Below are 19,993 nucleotides of genomic sequence, written 5' to 3' on the forward strand. Positions count from 1 at the left end.
GGTCTCCTGCATTACAGGCAGATTCTTCACCATCTGAGCTACCATGGAAGCCCATTATGTTGAGATGGGTTCCATCTGTGCCTCCTTTCTGGAGAGTTTTTATCATAAATGAGTATTGAATTTTATCAAAGACTTTCTCTGCATTTATTGAGATGATCATATGGTTTTTATATTTCAGTTTATTAGTATTATATATCACATTGATTGATTCATGAATGTTGAATCCTTGCATCCCTGGGATAAAGCCCATGTGCTCATATATATGATCCTTTTAATGTGTTATTGGATTCTGTTTGCTAGAATTTTGTTGAGAATTTTTGCATCTGTGTTCATCATTGATATTGGCCTGTGGTTTTGGTATCAGGATGATGGTCGCCTTGTAGAACGAGTTTGGGAGTTTTATTTGTAAGTACTACATTAGATCCTTGGCTTAAGTTACCTTGTTTAAACTTCATTAGAGCCCCATTTTTAGGGAGCTGATCAAGATCTCAAATCCAAGCCTATTGGATGCTGACCCCAGTTGCCCACCTCCCTTGTTTTATACCATTCACAAAGGGACTAAATTTCTTTGGGAGTTGAAGCCCTTGCACAGTTTAGAGTAATCTGTCATATACTTTATGTAATGAACTCCTTGCCACCTGCTAAGTATACGGATGATGACTTTTTCTTCTTTTAATATTTTTGTATGTTACAGATAAGTGACCTAGGTGGTGGGGTTCCACTCCGAAAAATAGATCGCCTTTTTAACTACATGTATTCAACTGCTCCGAGACCTAGCCTGGAGCCTACCCGAGCCGCCCCATTGGTAAGCCTGTTAAGCTTTAGTTGGAGGAAGGACCATTAACACGAGAACGGACAGGGCAGGCCGTTTCCCTAGGGTGTTGCATTAGCCTTGTTGAATTTGAATGTTTTCCACCTTGTTTGAAGGAGGGGGGAGTTTTATGCTATTGCTACTTTCTTTATGACTCTTTTGGCCTCAGATTTCTTCTCTAATTTGTGTGTAAAAAACACTCAGAGCTGAGTGCCTACCTTCCCAATAGAGAGAAAAACGTCATGGTTAAGATGGCTGCCAGAGCACCATTTACCACCTGGTGTTCCCCTTGGCGGGGGTGGAAGTTTAATAGCAGGTGAACGGGGAACAGCACCGTGTGTCTGGCTGCAGCAGCCCCTGGGCGCTGCATACCTCCATGGCTTGGATCATCCAGGGCCTTAGAACTTCCCCTGCCAAATTTGTTTATATAATTAAATGTTAAATTATGAACACATTACATTTTTTACATGAAATAACATAAGCAGGAAACATATAGGTTGTGTATGCATTTTCAGAGCCTTTTCTGTCTCACTGTGGAAAAAATCTTCAGCTCTATTAAGGCAGTGAGGAAAGCCTCTAGTTACCATGGCAGCATTTAGATCCTGGTAGGGCCACACTTTCTTCCCCCGCTGAGTGTTTCTAATTGACAAACAACAATTGAACCCTTTGTCATTAAACACAGCAACATAGCTATCATTCTGCGAAATAGTTCAGGGTGTACATTTTCATTTTCAAGTCTTACCTGCCTGATAAGCACATAAGATTATGTTTTATTTGTATGAATAAAATCCAACACTTAGCATCATTTATTCAAGACAGAGTTTGTTAACACAGCATATTGAAAGCAGAGAGGAAGTCGTTTATATAGGATTCAAGAAAATATTTGAGAGATCAGTTTTGAAACCCATCACCTTGACTAGTTTTCTGGTACCTATTTAAACAAATGTCAAAAGGAAAACAAAATGCCACAAGCAAATCTAGAGCCTTCACCAGTTGTTTAAAAGGAATATGGCTCATCTCTTCCAGGTCTCAAAATAGCATCTTGAGGACAGCTGTGATGTCATTTTTTTTTTAATGAAACTGAGCAATTGAAGTAAGAGTTTTAAAAAGTATGCATCAAACCTCACATGTTATAGATGAGGAAATGAGGTGACCTGTTTCCACTAGCATGTCTCCCAGTTGGCTCTCCTCAGCCTGTAAGCAGGCATGTGGGTATGTACTACTAGGAAATGTAATTTCATCATCAAGCACCTTACTGTGTTATAGCCCTGTGCTGTGACACATGCATTTCTTTTTTGGAAATGTTGTCCCAGCCAACTCCTATTGATCCTTTGACACCCTGGGAAGACTTGCCAGAACTTGACCAAATCTGAGGTAGAGGCCCCTCCTTTGCATTCCGTGGGACCCTGGGGTCACCCGTCTCTTCACATTCATGACTGCATCGGGCTCAGGTGTTCTCCGCTGTTCCCTGGTAGCCCTGGGAGCTGGCTCCGGGCCTTGCTTGACTGGAGGAGGCAGGTTTCCTCAGCCTCCTCCAAAGTCCGCTGATTTCTTTGCTGGGGTGACCTCAGTCACCATTTCGGCTGCCTCGTCTTTGCTCCTGACCGTGTTCTGCCTGTCCTGCAGCCCTTCCATGATGGTGTACTCTATCACACCCAACCCTTGTTTAGGCCCTAACCCCAAGGAGGGAATCTAGGAAAGCTGTTAGAAAGCAGTTGAAAGCTGCAGAGCTTAGTAAAATTACTGCTGTGTGGTAGCCGTCATAGTAGCTTCCATTTCTTTCATTCTGCTGTGTCTTAGACACTGTCCCAAGACTTTACACTCCTTATATCATTTAATTCTTACAACAGCTCTTATGTAAGCTTTTTATTACATTTTTGGGGTAAGAAAACAGTCTTAGGTTGAGCAAACTGCTAGTTGCACAAAAAGTGGATTTCATCTGTCCGAACCTAAAGCCCACCCAACCACTGGTGTGTGTTTGCCCACTGCCTCCTTTACTAACCTGTCAGTGGACTTAATCAAAGGGGCCAAAGCTTGAGGAACAGCCCCTTCCTCTCCAACCCAGAGTTTTTGAAATCAGTCTCAATTTTTCTTATTCTTGTCAGTATCGGAAATCTCTACCACCACCACCCCTCCCCCCCCCGCCCCCCCCGCCCCCCCCCGCCGACAACCTGTTACAGTCAGGGTTCTATGACACAGAGATACAGGAGGGTACTGGCATTGCTTTCTGGTCTCTAAAAATACATGGACAACCACATGTCAAAATACTGTAGTGTTCCACAGCTTTAGGAAGTAGCCCTTAGGAGATCACTTTCTTTTCTTTGTGTTAGCCTTGGTACTGATAGGTTTCAACTCCTGTGCTACTCAATTGAATGTTCACTATAAAGAGCAGAGAAATCAGTTAATAGAACTTTGGAATGATGTGGTTTAGTTGAGTTTCCAGTTCAAATCCCACTTGATTTGGGATTTGTTTTTAAACAATGCTAAACAATTACTTTAAAACATTCACAAAGCATTAGTCTCCTGGGAGAAGGATTTGCAACCCATTCACTCCAGTATTCTTACCTGGGAAATCCCATGGACAGAGGAGCCTGATGGACTATAGTCCATGGGATTGCAAGAGAGTTACATGTGACTTAGTGACTAAATAACAACAACATAGATTTGTCCGTTTCTGTTATGTGAGTACTATAAGAAGCTAAATAATTAAAAGCATTATTTGTGATATTTAAAAAAAGCTTAGTCAAAATAGGAGTGTTTCTATTCTTTTCCAAACACATGAGAAGTATTTTTGGAGGATGAAAATAGATTGTTTGCCATGTATGTGTGTCATAGTATGGGTTGGGTCAATGTATTTGCTTTAAATATGAATCAAGAATTGATTCTAATCTTTCAGATGGTCCTCAGACTCAACGTGTTAGCATTTTGTGCCTTTCTCAGTGTGTTAATTTTCTTTTCTCAATAGGCTGGATTTGGTTATGGCTTGCCAATTTCTCGTCTGTATGCTAGATATTTTCAAGGAGATCTAAAACTCTATTCTATGGAAGGCGTGGGTACTGATGCTGTCATTTATTTAAAGGTACTGCATTTTATTTCTGTTACAGGAAAGCATCTTTACTTTTTAAAGTTGTGAGTTCTAATAACTAAAGCAGATTAGCAGTGTATCATCATCTCATATTATATATATGAATAATCATATATATATGATTTAATATATATATGAATTCTTATATTCAACTAGGATTTACTTCACTTTTATGTGAAAACCAAGTTATGACCTACCCTTGATTTTATGCTCAGAGCAAAATAGGAAATATGGAGATATGAAAATTTAAATACTGATTTTTAAAAACCTTAATTCTAAGTTGTGATTTTTTAAAAATTTGCATATCCATTAAAAGGACTCATTTAAAAGACAGATTTTCATAAACTGAAGTCTTTTATTTTAGAGACTTGCTGGCTTAAAGTTGCAAGATTTCAGTGCTTATAATATGTTTACCTTAAAGTCTGATCAGATAACAAAGTTCTCTGTGATATAACTTTTCTCATTCAGTGGTGGTATCAAACTTTTATTTACTTCTAAACTCTAGAATATCACAACAAACTGTGGAAAATTCTGAAAGAGATGGGAATACCAGACCACCTGTTCTACTTGAGAAATTTCTTGAGAAATCTGTATGCAGGTCAGGAAGTGACAGTTAGAATTGGACATGGAACAACAGACTGGTTCCAAATAGGGAAAGGAGTACCTCAAGGCTGTATATTGTCACCCTGCTTATTTAACTTATATGCAGAATACATCATGAGAAATGCTGGGCTGGATGAAGCACAAGCTGGAATCAACATTGCCGGGAGAAATATCAATAACCTCAGATATGCAGATGACACCACCCTTATGGAAGAAAGCGAAGAAGAACTAAAGAGCCTGTTGATGAAAGTGAAAGAGGAGAGTGAAAGAGTTGGCTTAAAGTGCAACATTCAGAAAACGAAGATCATGGCATGTGGTCCCATCACTTCATGGGAAATAGATGGGGAAACAGTGGAAATGGTGTCAGACTTTACTTTTTTGGGCTCCAAAATCACAGCAGATGGTGACTACAGCCATGAAATTAAAAGATGTTTACTCCTTGGAAGGAAAGGTATGACCAACCTAGACAACATATTAAAAAGCAGAGACATTGCTTTGCCAACAAAGGTCCATCTAGTCAAGGCTATTGTTTTTCCATTAGTCATGTATGGATGTGAGAGTTGGACTGTAAAGAAAGCTGAGAGCCAAAGAAGTGATGCTTTTGAACTGTGGTGTTGGAGAAGACTCTTGAGAGTCCCTTGGACTGCAAGGAGACCCAGCCAGTCCATCCTAAAGGAGATCAGTCCTGAATAATCATTGGAAGGACTGATGCTGAAGCTGAAACTCCAATACTTTGGCCACCTGATGTGAAGAACTGACTCATTTGAAAAGACTGATGCTGGGAAAGATTGAAGGCAGAAGGAGAAGGGGCTGACAGAGGATGAGATGGTTGGATGGCATCATGGACTCAATGGACATGAGTTTGAGCAAGCTCCGGGAGTTGGTGATGGACAGGGAGGCCTGGTGTGCTGCAGTCCATGGGGTCGCAAAGAGTTGGACATGACTGAACAACTGAATTGAACTGAAACTCTAGAATATTTGGAGTACTTTTTGATTATGTAATAGGGGCACATTGTATGAAATTTTAAAGCTGTGAAAGGGAAAACTGTCTCCCATTACTGGCCCAGAGCCACTGGGTTCTCTTTTCTGGGGTGACCATGGGTACCCGTTTCATGTGAATCCTCTTAGAAGTTGATTCTGTATTGATAAACATATGGAGAGAGAATTTAATTGTTTTCACACCAGTGATTATTTTAGCACTTTGCTCTGTTCTACTTTCCAATATATCTTGGAGGTACTTCCGTATCAGTTCACATAGGACTGGCTCATCCTTTTAGCAGCTATGTAGTGTTTTATATGTTATATCATAAAATAACCCTTTATTTGGGGTATTTATCTTAGATGCCAATACATAGAAACAATATGCTATTTGATATCACTTTATGAGCTTATATTTATAAATCTACTGTGAAACTTTATTTCTTCTGGGCCCTCTGGGAGAGCATTTACCCAGTGGACAATAGTGTTTGGTCTAAGACGATTGGATATCTTTATCAGTATTAACTGAACGAAAATGGTTTTTGTTCTCATGTTTACTGGTTTTTCGTGCATGAATGTTTTTATTCCTTTAAAAAATGCTTTCATTTTATCCTGTCCAGTCTAAGTAAAATGCTAAAATGTAACTTTAGTATACCTCCACATTAAGGTTTCTGATGCTTTGAATAGTAAAATTTGAGTTGGTATTTCACATGAGAAAGATGATACTGTAGACCTTTACTATACATTTTTGTTTCTCTCCTTAGGCTCTTTCAAGTGAATCATTTGAGAGACTTCCGGTTTTTAACAAGTCCGCATGGCGCCATTACAAGAGCACAGCTGAAGCTGACGATTGGAGCAATCCCAGCAGTGAGCCCAGGGACGCTTCCAAATACAAGGCAAAACAGTAATTGACTACTTTTCTTTATATTACAAAATATTTGATTTTTCCTCAGAGTCTACCAGCCAGATGATTGATATTTTCAGCCACATCTTTGTGGTTTTGCCACTGGAAAAGCAGTGATCCCTAAAGAAAGATGGGAGTATTTTTTCACCCCAGACAGGAAGGATAGCAAGAACTGGGTCACCAGAGTATCCATTTCAGTAGAGGACCTGATGTTCTGGGAGTCCTTGCCCTATGGAGGTATTAAAAGCAGTAAGCAGGGTGTGTATCCTGCCACGAATCTTATTTAAAAAGTAATTCAGTTTATCATCATCCATAGAATTGACAGAATGTTTAGAGAAAGTCTGTAGATGGATTGAAACCAGAAAAATAAAAAAGTTAGTTATCAATCAAGGTAAACAGTGGGTTTATCCATATAACCAATTATTATTATTCAGCCCTTAAAAAGAATAAAGTTGTGACATGCTACAGTATAGATAAACCTTGAAGTCATTATGATAAGTGAAATAATCCAGACCCTGAAGGACAGATACTGTATGCTCCAACTTATGTAAGGCCCCTGAAGAAAGTAGAATGGTGGTTGCCATGGTTGGGGAGTAGGAGAAAAGCAAATTTAGTGTTTAATGAGGACAGAGTTTCATTGGAGAAAGATGAAAAAGTTCTGGAGATGGATGGTGGTGTAACACTGTGAATGTACTGAACGCTGCTGAGCTGTACACTTAATAAAACCTTTTTTTCCATCTTAACCAGAGAGTAAGCTTTACATATAGTTTACCACAATTTAAAAAATGAAGAAGATGATCAATCACAGAATAACGAGTTTTACTACTTTGTGGTAATAACAACAATAAATAATCCAGTCTTTGGTTTCCAGTTTTCTTTCTTCTGACAACCTTTAAGCTCCAACTCTACTAGCAACAGTAAGGGTTCTGATTATTTGTTTAATTTAAAGTAATCTTTTAATAATCAAAAAGCAGTATATGTACACTGTTAAAAAATATAAATAAGCAAAAAAAGAGAAACTATTGTATTCTCATAATCCAGAGATTACCATTCTTAGAGCTTTATCTGTGTCCTTCCAGGTGTTTTGCTATTTGTATATATGTATATGTATTTTTCCCCAAATGAGATCATGCTTTTCATACTGTCGTGCAGCCTAGTTTTATTTCATTTAACTGTCTCCATCTTCCTGTGTCATTATCTTTTCATCATGAAAATTCCCGATTTGTCCCAAAGGCAAATCGATTCCAGGACCACATAACACATCTGAGTAGGTCTCTAGATTTTAATGTAGAACAATTTTTTGTTATTGAAAGACCATACCAGTTGTCCTGCAAAAATGTCCCACCTTGATTTGTTTGATTTTTTTTCTTTGAAACCCTGGCTCTCCCATAAACTGGAAGTTCATCTGAAGACTCAGTGGAGCATTTTTTTTTTGCTAGAATATTTCATAAATAAGGATGCAGAATTACACTCTGAGACCCAGGCAGTTCGGTTGATCCAGTGTTAGTAATGTTAAGACTGCCCATAATTCAACTGCCTGGTCCCTCCACAATGTGGTTAATTTTCCCTTCTCAATCAGAAAATGATCTGCGTAGTATTACTTTGGCACCATACAGCCATCACTTAAGGGTTATTAAGACCAGTTGAAAAACTTGGCCTGAATCAGTAATTTTGTTAATGTTTATAAAATGATGAGTTTTTTGCTAGTGTCATTCCTTTGACAGTTAGCTGACATTCTCCTATCAAGTTTTTCCTCATCAGCTAAGGTCATTTAGGTACCTTCTGAAGTACATTTCCTCCTGGCAAGGCAGGATAGGCATTTAAATCTTTCTTTTCAATTGCAAATTTTCCAGGACGATGTTGAGTTAGAAACCATCTTAAATGGTGATGGGTGAGTTTCAGGCTTCCTTTTTTTTAAGTAGTATTATGGATGTTGTTGGAGAAGGCAACGGCACCCCACTCCAGTACTCTTGCCTGGAAAATCCCATGGATGGAGGAGCCTGGTAGGCTGCAGTCCATGGGGTCGCTAAGAGTTGGACACGACTGAGCGACTTCTCTTTCACTTTTCACTTTCATGCATTGGAGAAGGAAATGGCAACCCACTCCAGTATTCTTGCCTAGAGAATCCCAGGGATGGGGGAGCCTGATGGGTTGCCGTCTATGGGGTCACACAGAGTCGGACACAACTGAGCAACTTCACTTTCACTTTTCACTTTCATGCATTGGAGAAGGAAATGGCAACCCACTCCAGTGTTCTTGCCTAGAGAATCCCAGGGATGGGGGAGCCTGATGGGTTGCCGTCTGTGGGGTCACACAGAGTCGGACACGACTGAAGCGACTTAGCAGCAGTAGCAGCATGGATGTTGTAGATTTTTATTGCTTTGTTGGTATATTTTGGTCAATATTTAACATATATATAAAAAGTGTACAGATATAAAGTTTGTAACATGATGAATTTTTACATCTGTATCTCCAGGACTCGAAAAGGCCACTTTCTAGTCACACTCTTCTCCTTTTTCCCTCCCCGCCATGTAACCATTACTCCAACTCTATCACCTATCACTATATCTGACTCTCTTCTCTTCCTGAATTTAAAATAAATGGAACATACAGTGCATGCTGTTTTTGTGTCTGGCTCTCTTCTCTATGAGGTTCATCCTGTCACTGCATGTAATAGCCATCTTTTTGATGCTAAAATTGGCACACCTTTGACCACTGGAAGCTATTTTGAGCCATATCCTTTATGTTCCATTGGTGAAATCCTGTTGGTCTTTGAAAGCTTCCTTGCTTTCTGGCCCAAGAGGATATCCTAAGTTCATCTCATACTAAGACTCCTGTTTACTTTTAATGGGTATTAGAAACCCTAATCTGGGAGCTGGAGGTGTACATGACATCTTTTTTAGTCTTGTTTTCTGGACAGACCTATAAAACATGATTTAAGATATATAAGTTCACGTTGATTTTTAATTCTCTTTTAACATTGTAATATTTCTCCCTAATCTATTTTAATTGTATATATTTCTTCTTACCCTGAAAACCTTGATTCCTAACAAAGTGCAACAGACAGGTATTTGTAGGCAAATAGAGTTTATATAGCTTTGTGACTTTGTACCATTGTAGTAGCTTTGATCTTTTCCAATGAAGGATGTAAAAGGTTATTTATATTGCTACTTTTTTTCCTCTGGGAGTATTGTGATGGGCCTCTGTGCAGTGTTGTTGCATTGGTCACTCACCTCAAATGATGAAATTTAGAGGAGTTTGTTTTATGCACATGAGTGTGATTGCACACACAGGTGTGTGTATGTACATATACACACCATCCCTGGCCAAGGTTAAGCTAAATCAGCTTGAAACACCTGACTCAATTTCCCTTGATTCCATTTTCAGTTCGTATAAGTCAAGTAGTATATTGGGCATCAGTATGAGTGTTAATTCCAGCGATGGCTCTGGTAGGGGGAATTATTTGGGTAGCACAGAAAACGGTCTTTATGAACATTAAGGTCCATTTGGATTGTAAAAAGATGGTTTTAGTTGAATATTGTTTTAAAGCCTATTTAAATAGTTTAGCAGGTTGTATACTGTCATTATGAGTCTTAATTTCTTTTTTTATAAAGGATGATACATTATTATTTAGGGGAAATTTTAAAAATTTATTTATTGATCATGCTGGGTAGCATGTATCATCTTAGTTCCCTGACTAGAGATCAAACCCATGCCCCCTGCCCCATGCCCCCAGACCATCAAGGAAGTCCCTGAGTCTTCATTTCTGATATCTTATTAGGCAAACAAATGTTATCAGAAAGCAGTTTTTAAAATTCTAAAATGGCTATCCTGACACTGAAAATTTTTCACTTAACAGAAATAGGATAATTGGTGGCAACCTTGGGAAAGTATTTAGTAGTTATAGTAAATTCATTAGGTGAACGAGAAATGCTAAGAAAATTTAATTTCGAAGCAGATTTTGAATTACAACTTTATTGAGATAAAATTCACATCCCATAAAAGTCACCCTTTGAAAGCATACAACTCAGTGGTTTTTAGTAAATTCCCAGGGCGGTGTGCTCCTCACCACTGTCTGATTTTAGACCATATTCACCATTCCCCAGAGAAATCCCATGCCCACTGGCAATGGTTCCTCATTTCTAAGCAGGGTTCTCACTGAGAGGAAAGAACTGCTTTAGTGTATATATGTCATTAAATGCTAATTCTTTTTCTGTAGTAACTATAGAGAATAATTCTGAGATAAGACGCAGGTTTTTGAATTGTCACTGTAACTAAATGCTCTGACTACATCTCAGTTACTACTGAGAAGGTTGTCCTCATAAACTCACTGGGGCTGTCCCCATCATCTTCTTTGCAGGGACAAGATGAAGACTAACAGAACTTTGTGAAGAACTGGATGCTTCAGTCCGCTCCGTGAAGAAAGGATGGCCTTCTGCAAGTCACCTGGAAAGAGCTCCTTTCCTCCACCAACTCTGAATGTGGCACTATAGATAATCCAGTGCTTGAATGTGTATTTTTCTCCATATAAGCTGGACCTTTTCCACAGAAGTTTCCTGTAGCTACTTCATATCTTCCACTAAAGCAGTAACTTGAGTCATTTTCCATAGTACATTGCTGTGGTTTGGTTGGCGCCTGTCGTAAGGGGACACAGAGCCTTATTAGTGCCCGTGCCCTCATACCTCCGTCTTCTCTCTCATAGACTGTCTACAGTCTCCCCAGATTTCTCGCCTCCCTCCCCATTCCAGATACAGCCGATCTCTACTGCTGCTCTTTGTGACCAAATACCATGTTTGTCCCAAACCACCAACTATGGCCTTGGGGAGTCTGGAATTTGAAGACATCAGATGAGCACGTCTTGATATTTCTGTCCCAGAGCCCTTCCTCTCTCTTACGCATCCCTCTTCACTCTCTGCTTTGGACTCTGGCCTTCTTCCATCTGACCAGATTCTCATTGTGAGCTGTAGATACTCTCATGTTAGATCTCCCTCTTGGGTGCATTGATTTCATTTTGAAATTCATTTGTATACTTCCATTCTGTTGATTAAAGTGTTCCAAAAGTTGTCTTGGAATTTTTCACTTAGCTGCTTGGTTTCAAAGATCTTAAGTGAATAACTACCTTCAAGTCATTATCAAGTTTGTAAAGAGTGGGAAGTGAAGTTTTTATGCTCGTGTAACAGTTTACCACTGAATACGGTCCTTTTGTCACATCATATTCCTTTGCAGTTTTCTAAGTCCCTGTGGTGATGCACTCTACTAGGTGTAAAATAGGCCATCGAAGGGAAAAGTTCTTTCTAGTTTATTTGGAACATGTCCCAGGTCGTCATCGTTTATATTTTCATGATGTTCAGCCCGCTTTAGAATTGTCATGTCATGTTTACCCTTAGAAACACAAGCTATCTGAGAGTCTGGATTTAAAACCCACAACTTAAACAGCTCTGCAGGGTGTGTTTCTCTTCACTAATATTTTTCATATATTTATCTTCTACTTTGACTTCTGTCCTCTTTTAACATCCATATAAATGTTTCTCCATCTAGTGTTGAAGTGTTGAGTCCACTGATTTAAAAGCTGTCACTGGTAAAGTATTCTTCCTCCTCTAGACATATGATAGTACTAACCCTCTTTTCGCCGCTGCCATCTCAGTGGGCTTTTCCCCTGGATGGAGCCGTGTTCTGACCCACTGCACTCGCATGGAGGATGACTCTGTTTCTCTTTGTTCCACCAAAGCTAATACTCTTTCATTACATTACCTGAGCTCATGGTGATTCCTTTGTCTTTCGGAAGACCTCATCTCTTTCATCCTTAGAAGACTCTCGTCAGGGAATTCATAATCTAGTCTGGTAAGAAAAAGACCAACGTTACTCCCAAGACCCAAGTAATGAGATGGTCTGCATAAAGGCCTGTTTTTTGAAGGTCGAGTCAGTGTCTTGGGAATGGGGCTGTTCCATGTGATTATTTCCATGTGATATAAAGATGTAAAAAAAAATGGCCTCTGAGTTTAAAGACCCCAGCTTTCCTATGTCAGCTTGCCTCTCAGCCTCTTCCTTGGCCTCCCTTTCCAGCCATACAGCTCTTTACTCTTCTATGCTTGATACACTGAAGGGTATCACATTCCTTTCTTTTCAGGTCTTTTTTGAAACTGAAGATGTCTTTCAGTGTTTTAATGACTTCATTGATAGTCCTTTGCTGATGTATTTCTGGCTTAACTGTCTGACTCCAGGACAGTCTCGCCTCTCCTGTCTTTGTTTTCTTTTTCTTTTTTAAATTGTCTCTTTGTTTTCTGAATTAAGAAATTAACTTTGCTTCCAAAGCAACCATAAGGAGAGTTTCAGGAACATCTTGCATTCACACAGTTCAGCCACCCCAAGTATTCATTTCTCCTTTCTGTTTGCTGTGCTTTGTCTCTAGGTATCTGGTCATCTTTCTACATGTTGTAATATACATAGACATTAACCGTTTTTCAGCTAAATTTGTTTAGTTCTCCCAATTCCCCTGTACTTCCCTGTCATTTCCTCAATTTCAAGCATCTACTTTTTGAAGCAGGGCCTGGCACATAGTAGGTGCTTAATGAATATTAGCTGATTCAGTGAATGGAAGTGGACAGACATTTACCTCGGATGGTGGGCGGCATCTTTCTTAGTTAGTTCTTAAACTATCTTTGTTTTCAAATTAAAAAGAATTCTGGTCAGGAACTATGAAAGTATAGTATTTCCTCTTTATAAAAGTGTTAAGAGATGACTTGAAAATGGAGAGACATGAAAGGATGGACTTAGGGATGGATTCTTGGGAGCCATCTGATCCTTTCTTTGTCTCTGAATGACTGATTTTGACTGCTTAATATAGTGTTCTTTCCATCCAATCGGACTTCCCTGGTGGCTCAGACGGTTAAGCATCTGTCTACAATGCGGGAGACCCGGGTTTGATTCCTGGGTTGGGAAGATCCCCTGGAGAAGGAAATGGCAATCCACTCCTGTACTATTGCCTGGAAAATCCCACGGACAGAGGAGTCTGGTAGGCTACAGTCCATGGGGTCGCAAAGAATCAGACACAACTGAGCGACTTCACTTTCCATCCAATCAGGTAACATGGTTTTATACCCTTGCTTACAGATTCCAAAGAACTTTCACGTACAGCATCCCATTTGATCCTTTCGCTGCTGTGTGCTGAACCATGCAGGTATTATGCAGTTTTTCATATAAGTTCCAAAGCAGTTCCGTGGTTCATCACAGTGGCAGGGAAGAACCAAAGCTAGCAGCTGGGTCTTCTTGGCCCTCAGCCTGTGCTCTCAGCACTGCCCCAGGTAATTAGCATGATCCCTTTTGAGAAATTTCTTGAGTATATTAACCCTCAAGGGTAAGACAGAAACCAAAAATTTTCTTTAGTGTCAGAGAATTTCGTTTGGGAGAGGTTCTATTTTGTGCATTGTCATTTTGCAGAGTTAGAGATCATCAAATGGATTTAGCAGCTTTTACCTAGAAAGACAGGCGACTTGAAAGGGTCTAACTGTAGGTAATTACTGGAGTTATTTAGGCTTAATTCTGTGTTTGAATGAAGTCAGTGCTCACTGCCAGCCCTCTCGTACAAAGACTCTACATCCGAGAGTCGTTGCTTTTATCTTTCAGTGGACGGGATTACAGCTTCCGTTGAGTGTTCTCGCATCATTTCAGATGGCGTCTTTTACTAACAGTAACTTGGCTGGCTATCAGATTCTTGGATCACGTCTTTTTTTTCCCCTCGGTTCTTTAGAGATGTCACTCTGTTGTCTTCTAGTGTCTGGTGGTTCAGAGAGAGCTGAGTCCAGATAGATTTTTCTTCCTTTTTTGTGGATGATCTGCTCGTTGGCCCTGGTACTTGTGATTTCATGTTTGTCCTTGTCATGCAGTAACTTCAGTCAAGTGTATCTTGGAGCCAACAGTTATCTGTTGGCTTTTTCTGGTATGCAGTGAGCATCAGACATTGACACTCGTGCCTTCCCTCACTTCTTACCCTTTGTTGGTTCTCTTTGTTCAGCAGTTTGCCCCTATGTTGGCTCTCCGTTCTCTGTCCTCCACATTTATCTTGCCTTTGATCGTTTTGGTCCTTGGCTTTCTTCCTGCTGTGTGATGTTTTTTCTCCAATCTTAACCTCCCATTTCACTGTCTCCATTTCCTGTGATGTTGATTCTAGGCCTCGATTTGGCCCCCATGTGGCTTTCACTTTGGCTACAGTTTTATCTTTTTTCTCTGTGTCTTTTGCTTAGCTCTGCCAACTTTTTCTCTCATTGTGTTGTCCTCTTTGACCCCTTATTTCATTTCTTGGAAAGCTGACCTATGTGGTCTACCATTTTTGTGGTTTCTGAGATCATTCTTTTTTCCAGAGTGTGTGTATCTATCTTTTGCTTCTTTCATTCCTTTTCTTCTGTGTCATTTTACTCTTTTATTGTTGTACAAGTATCATGATGGCTTTTTCTGCTTATTATTTTGGTCTTTGCATGGGACCAATTCTGTCTGCCAAGAAGAGTATGAATAAGTCGTCCTTGAACGCCTCCTTTTTTAAGTGAAACACATTTGCTCACCTGAGCCCTGAAATTGGCAGGCTGGATGCTGATGGGGTGTGGGGGCAGAGACAGTCTTTGTTTTCCATTCTGCTCTCTGGACGCGGGGGAAGGAGGAGGGAAGCAAAGCCTCCCGGAGGGCCTTCGTGGACACTGTTGAATGCTCTGCGCTTGGGCTGACTGGGTCCCACTTGGGGAGAGGGGTCCCCTCGCGTTTCCCTATCTCCACTAGAGGTCGCCCCCACAAGTTCAGAGGGTCTGTGCCTCTGCTCTGCCAGATTACATGTAGTCAGTGTTTGTGTGTTTAGCTCCCACGTTACTGTTGGTCTCCTCTTCACACAGATGGGCACATGCGATGTTAACCTCCCCTCCTAGGTTTGCTTGGGGAAACATGCTCTCGGCTTGTCCTGACCACCACCAGGCTTTGTTTCTCCAAGTTCAGAGATAATTAGTCAAGTCCCTTGAAACCCTCTCAGTGACTGCCCAGCAACTGTGGGCTGCTTGACAGATTGAAGAAGGCTTCTCTGATGAGTCCCTAGCTTAGTTGTCAGAGGCTTCCCTGGAGTCCTTGGTATGGCGTGGTGGCTTTTATTAGTTTCCCCATAGACAGCTTCCTTTTCAGCTTTTGGATGTGTGTGTTGAAGGGCAGGAGCACGTATATAAACATGGACTTACTCTGCCATCTTCCCAGCAGTCCAGGTGCTTAAACATTGACTTTGACGATAATGTCCTTCCCAACCATAAGCTATATGTTAGTCAGCAGATGGAAGCCATGCCGCTAGCAGGAAGGCACCATTAATAACTTCATCAATACCGGCTGTTTGTTTATTCTTTGTAAAAAGATAGCTTTTACCTTGAGTTCCTGGTCCATCAGTTAGAGAGATCAGTACCTTCTGGCTTGAAAACAAGAGGGCAGGTGACGTTTTAATGAACTTCAAAAGTGACTAGCCATTGACAGATTTATTAATTCATTAAATATGATAGAATATTTCAAACTAGCGGATAATCAGTTGTTATCAAGAGAAGTTTAAACTGTTCTTGTTTCTTTTTTTTTTTTTTACTAACAGGTTGCTAGTCGAACTGCCTGACTGAGAGAGTTATTCCTATGAGAGCTTTTACTGTGACACAGGTTGTCTTACTTGTCTTTTCAGCAACCCATCTCAAAACGTGGTTCATTAAGAAATAGAAAGGCATTAAGTCCTCATCAGGATGGTTGCTGATATTCACAAGTGTACACTGAGATGGTTCATAGGCCTGGGACCTACTGTCACACAAATTGATGTTTCGAAAGTGCATTTGCAGGGTGATCACAGGTTGAGTGTTTTATTTGGCCTGTTTGTAGAATTGAAGCTGCCTTCCCTCAGTGGACCAGTATCCCACGAGGCACACTTTCCTCCCTTCAGCCAAGCACACGATCCACAAGCAGGGGTGACAGTCTTGCTCAGTGTGCCTGACTCTGCCCTGGGCACCGCCTTCCCCTCAGTTCAGGGTCTCTGCTCTGGTTCCCTCTTGGTGTGAAGCGCAGCATGGATCATGTGTCCACATGTGAGGGATGAAGGAAGTGAAGAGGGTGGAAAGCGGATTCATGGAAAGGGAAGCCGTATTCATTCCTCCCTTTAAATAGCTAGTGTCTCCCATGCACTTGAAATGTCCAGTGCTGGGCACACACCGTGATGACAGCAGGCTGAGCCCAGCCTCTCGAACCCACATTCAGGTGGGCGAGACCCTCACCAGGGAGAGTTTCTAGTACAGTTGAGAGAAAAAGGTGGGAAGGGGCCGGCAAGGGCCAGGTGAGGGGGGAGGACACAAAACCCTGCAAGCGTTTCCATCCTCACGGATGGTATGGTTGTGTTTGTTCAACGAGGCCGCATTGGTGAGCGCTGACACCCTGTCTCCTCTGCGTGTTCCTCTGCATCTGGAGAGGCTGTGTTCCCAGCCTGGCTCTGCTGCCTTGTGCCCAGGCTGAGCCCCTTGGCGTTTCCTTGTCTCGCTGGCCAGAGGGGAATGGTGGGCGCATGAGCCAGGTTCAATTGTCACATTGCACTGATGGTGTGGGCCGGTGTCTCCTCACAATGGAAACGCAGGCCAAGCCACACCCCAGGATGGTTTTTGCAGAACTTCAGAACTCATGACCGAAACCAGATCCTCCCACTTCCAGCCTCTGGAGGGTGATGCCGCTTGTCAGGAGGAAAGACTGTCTGGAACACTGGCAAACTGATCTGAGAGGCGGGGGAGAGGGTTAACCGAGGAGGCTTCCCTCTCAAGTCTGCAAGTTGGCCTCTGTGGTGTTCAACCCGTGCCCCTTCCCACCCCCTAAATGAAGAAAATAAAAGGACAGCAATATCGAGGTCCTGGAATCCTTGAGAAACCTTTGTTTATGCCTTTTCATCTATCTCTAAAAGCTGGACTTGAATTGCCCAGGATGCTGGTGATGGGTCAGTGGAGCTGGGATGCAAGTAGCTACTTGGGGCGGGGGGCGGGGGGGTGCTCTTGGTAGAGATCCTGCACCCTCAGAGCTGAGGAGGACACTCAGGAGGTCTTCTGACACCTGTCCGACTGGTTTCTAGGGAGGGTAGCTAGGCGTGTATTTGCATATAAATGAAAGCACCTTAGGGCATCACTACTGAAAACCTTTGAAAGTGGGATACAGTTAAGTGCCTGTATTAAAAGAAAGCCCAGCTCTTATCTCGCATTAAGACTCTGCAGCATTTAATAAACGCATATTAGTGTTTGACGACTCCTCGTCTCTGTATTCTTTTCCCTCCAGCACTGCTGTCTCCACAGGGGTGGCTCGATTCCCAATTTGAAGTGGTGACTTAAGTCTTTGGTGGAGTCTGCACAGCTCTTGAAAAGGATAAGCAGTAGAGTTTGATGTCTGGAGTCCCGTGGTCTAGTTATTTTTGGTGGAATTTTTAAAAAAATGTTAGAACTGAGTCGCAGGTTTGTGGTAATAGTGGATCCAGGAAGCTTGCAGTGAAAAAGAGGATGAACTTAACCTGAAAAATATTTCTCTATTCTATAAATCTCTCAGTGACATTTGGATTAATCAAGCATAATTAAATGTAGTTAGATTTTTGTCAGATTGTGGTTTAAAATAATATTCATCTATGAAGAGAGTAATGTATTCTGTAGAAATTTTATTAGGCACTTTAGTTAAGCAAATACTAAGAACAAAATCAGCCTCAGGAAGGTTAATTACCAAAAAAAAAAGTATAGTAGATTATGTAAATCATTCTAATTTTGAATACCATGGCTGAAGCTTTAATTTACATAGAGAAGTATTTTGGATTTGTTTTTCACATCACATTTTTCAAAAGTACAAAATTGCGATTGCATTCTTTAAAAGTTCTCATCATTTGAGGATTCCATTAAGTCTGCTTAACTTTTTCATGTTATAGTTTCCAAAAGTGAAGAATTATAGTTGCATTCTTTAATATGCCAACTAATTTTAACAATTGCTTTAAAGGGAGAGAGAGAGCAAATTGATTTTAGAAGTTGTTTTTTTTTTTTTTGTATTCAGTTACATTTTCACTACCCTTGCATGTCTCAGGGAATAGCCTTTGATAAGATTCCTCATGGATATCTCTGGAAGTCTATTCTGGTGTGCTCAGATTTGATCATTCTTGTCTAAACTTCTAGAGCTAAAGTTTGAAACGTGTTGTCATCTCAGGAACACAAGGTTACCCAAGAAACTTGAACTCCATCTTTATCAGTTCTCAGATTCTATGTGCTTTTTCATAATAAAAGGACACCTTAAAGTCCTTTGTGTAGTAGGTATAAAGACCTCCTTATCGCTCTTCTCTGAGATTTTCATAGAAGAACCCTGTATTTTGATTTTGTTTGATCATTTTGCTTCTTGACTTTTCAGTGAAGATTCTATTTCCCACTGGAATTGAATCCTTGCGGGATAACAAAATTTCACTTAAAAGTACATTCTGTTAGATAATTCTAACTTTTGACAACCACTAAGTGGCCTGCTAATTTTTGCAAATGGGCCAAAACAGCACAAATGTCAAAGATATAAGCTCTGTGTTCGCCCTGTAGTTAGCCAAGTAAAGAAATGTCTAATCCTAGCACTTAGGAGCGGCTTAATAGCTCTTCAGTTTATCTCTGCATTCCAGATTGGTTGAAAATGGCACATTCAGAATGGAATGCTTATTAATAACAGAACTAGTTAATGTTTTAAAATAGTCTTACCTTGAGATTCTTTTTGAGAAAAAAGTGACTCTTAACATTCAGTTCTGTTTTGGCTCTTCATACATGCCGTGATCGGAAGTCACAGACATTTGCCATTTAGCCATGCTTGATGTACAAGAACAGTGATGAAGAGTTGACAAAAACAGGCAGAATGGGTATAAGATGCTACATTGCTGCTGAGAATGCATCATGGCACCGCTTTCTTCTAAATTCCATTTTCTTTTGCCATTTGAACTTTTATATCCATGAGAAACCTCAGTCAGTATTTCTAAAGACATTATATTTACATTAAGAATTGGCCTGTGCCTTTACCAAAAACTTCCTTTACCTAGAACTTCCCTGGTGGCTCAGACGGTAAAGCGTCTGCCTATAATGCGGGAGACCCGGGTCAATCCCTGGGTCAAGAATATCCCTCGAGAAGGCAATGGCACCCCACTCCAGTATTCTTGCCTGGAAAATCCCATGGACAGAGGAGCCTGGTAGGCTACAGTCCATGGGGTCCCAAAGAGTTGGACACAACTGAGCGACTTCACTTTCACTTTTACCTAAAACACTGCTGAGGTCATTGTCTGCCATATTTAATTAGGACAAATGTTTTAGAGTCATTACAACTGAAGCCTGTAGGGATCTGAAAACGCGGGACCACCTGCCGCTGCCAAGGAACCAGGCTGGGTGGCAGGCTTCGCAGCCTGGTGTGTGCCGATGGCTGTCACAACTAGTATAAAACCTAAAATAAATGCTAGCCACGATCCTGTATCTGCTCCTGTTTTCTCTACCTGCCTTTGTAACTCTTGGGGAAAATGTACATCAAGTCCTTTGATGTCTTGCTCTTTTAAATTCCTGTTCATGCTGGTGTGTGAATTTGACCAATAAGTTGTGCA

At 40.8% G+C, this 19,993-nt stretch overlaps 1 protein-coding gene across 2 annotated transcripts in view; it reads left to right on the forward strand.

Moving 5' to 3' along the window:
• The window catches only part of PDK3 (pyruvate dehydrogenase kinase 3), a 79,162-nt gene extending 67,718 nt beyond the window's left edge, over nt 1-11,444 (forward strand). Inside the window, exons 9-12 of one of the 2 annotated variants that reach the window (XM_070289867.1) lie at nt 695-805; nt 3,777-3,890; nt 6,242-6,381; nt 10,742-11,444. In XM_070289867.1, coding sequence (XP_070145968.1) covers nt 695-805; nt 3,777-3,890; nt 6,242-6,381; nt 10,742-10,772 — 396 coding nt within the window. In that variant the 3' untranslated portion in view covers nt 10,773-11,444. The remainder of the gene's footprint in view (nt 1-694; nt 806-3,776; nt 3,891-6,241; nt 6,382-10,741) is intronic. The other variant, XM_070289868.1, reaches the window with a different exon arrangement.
• The last annotated feature ends 8,549 nt before the right edge of the window (nt 11,445-19,993 follow it).

Source organism: Ovis canadensis, chromosome X (genome assembly GCF_042477335.2).
Source record: "Ovis canadensis isolate MfBH-ARS-UI-01 breed Bighorn chromosome X, ARS-UI_OviCan_v2, whole genome shotgun sequence".
Lineage (NCBI taxonomy): Eukaryota > Metazoa > Chordata > Mammalia > Artiodactyla > Bovidae > Ovis > Ovis canadensis.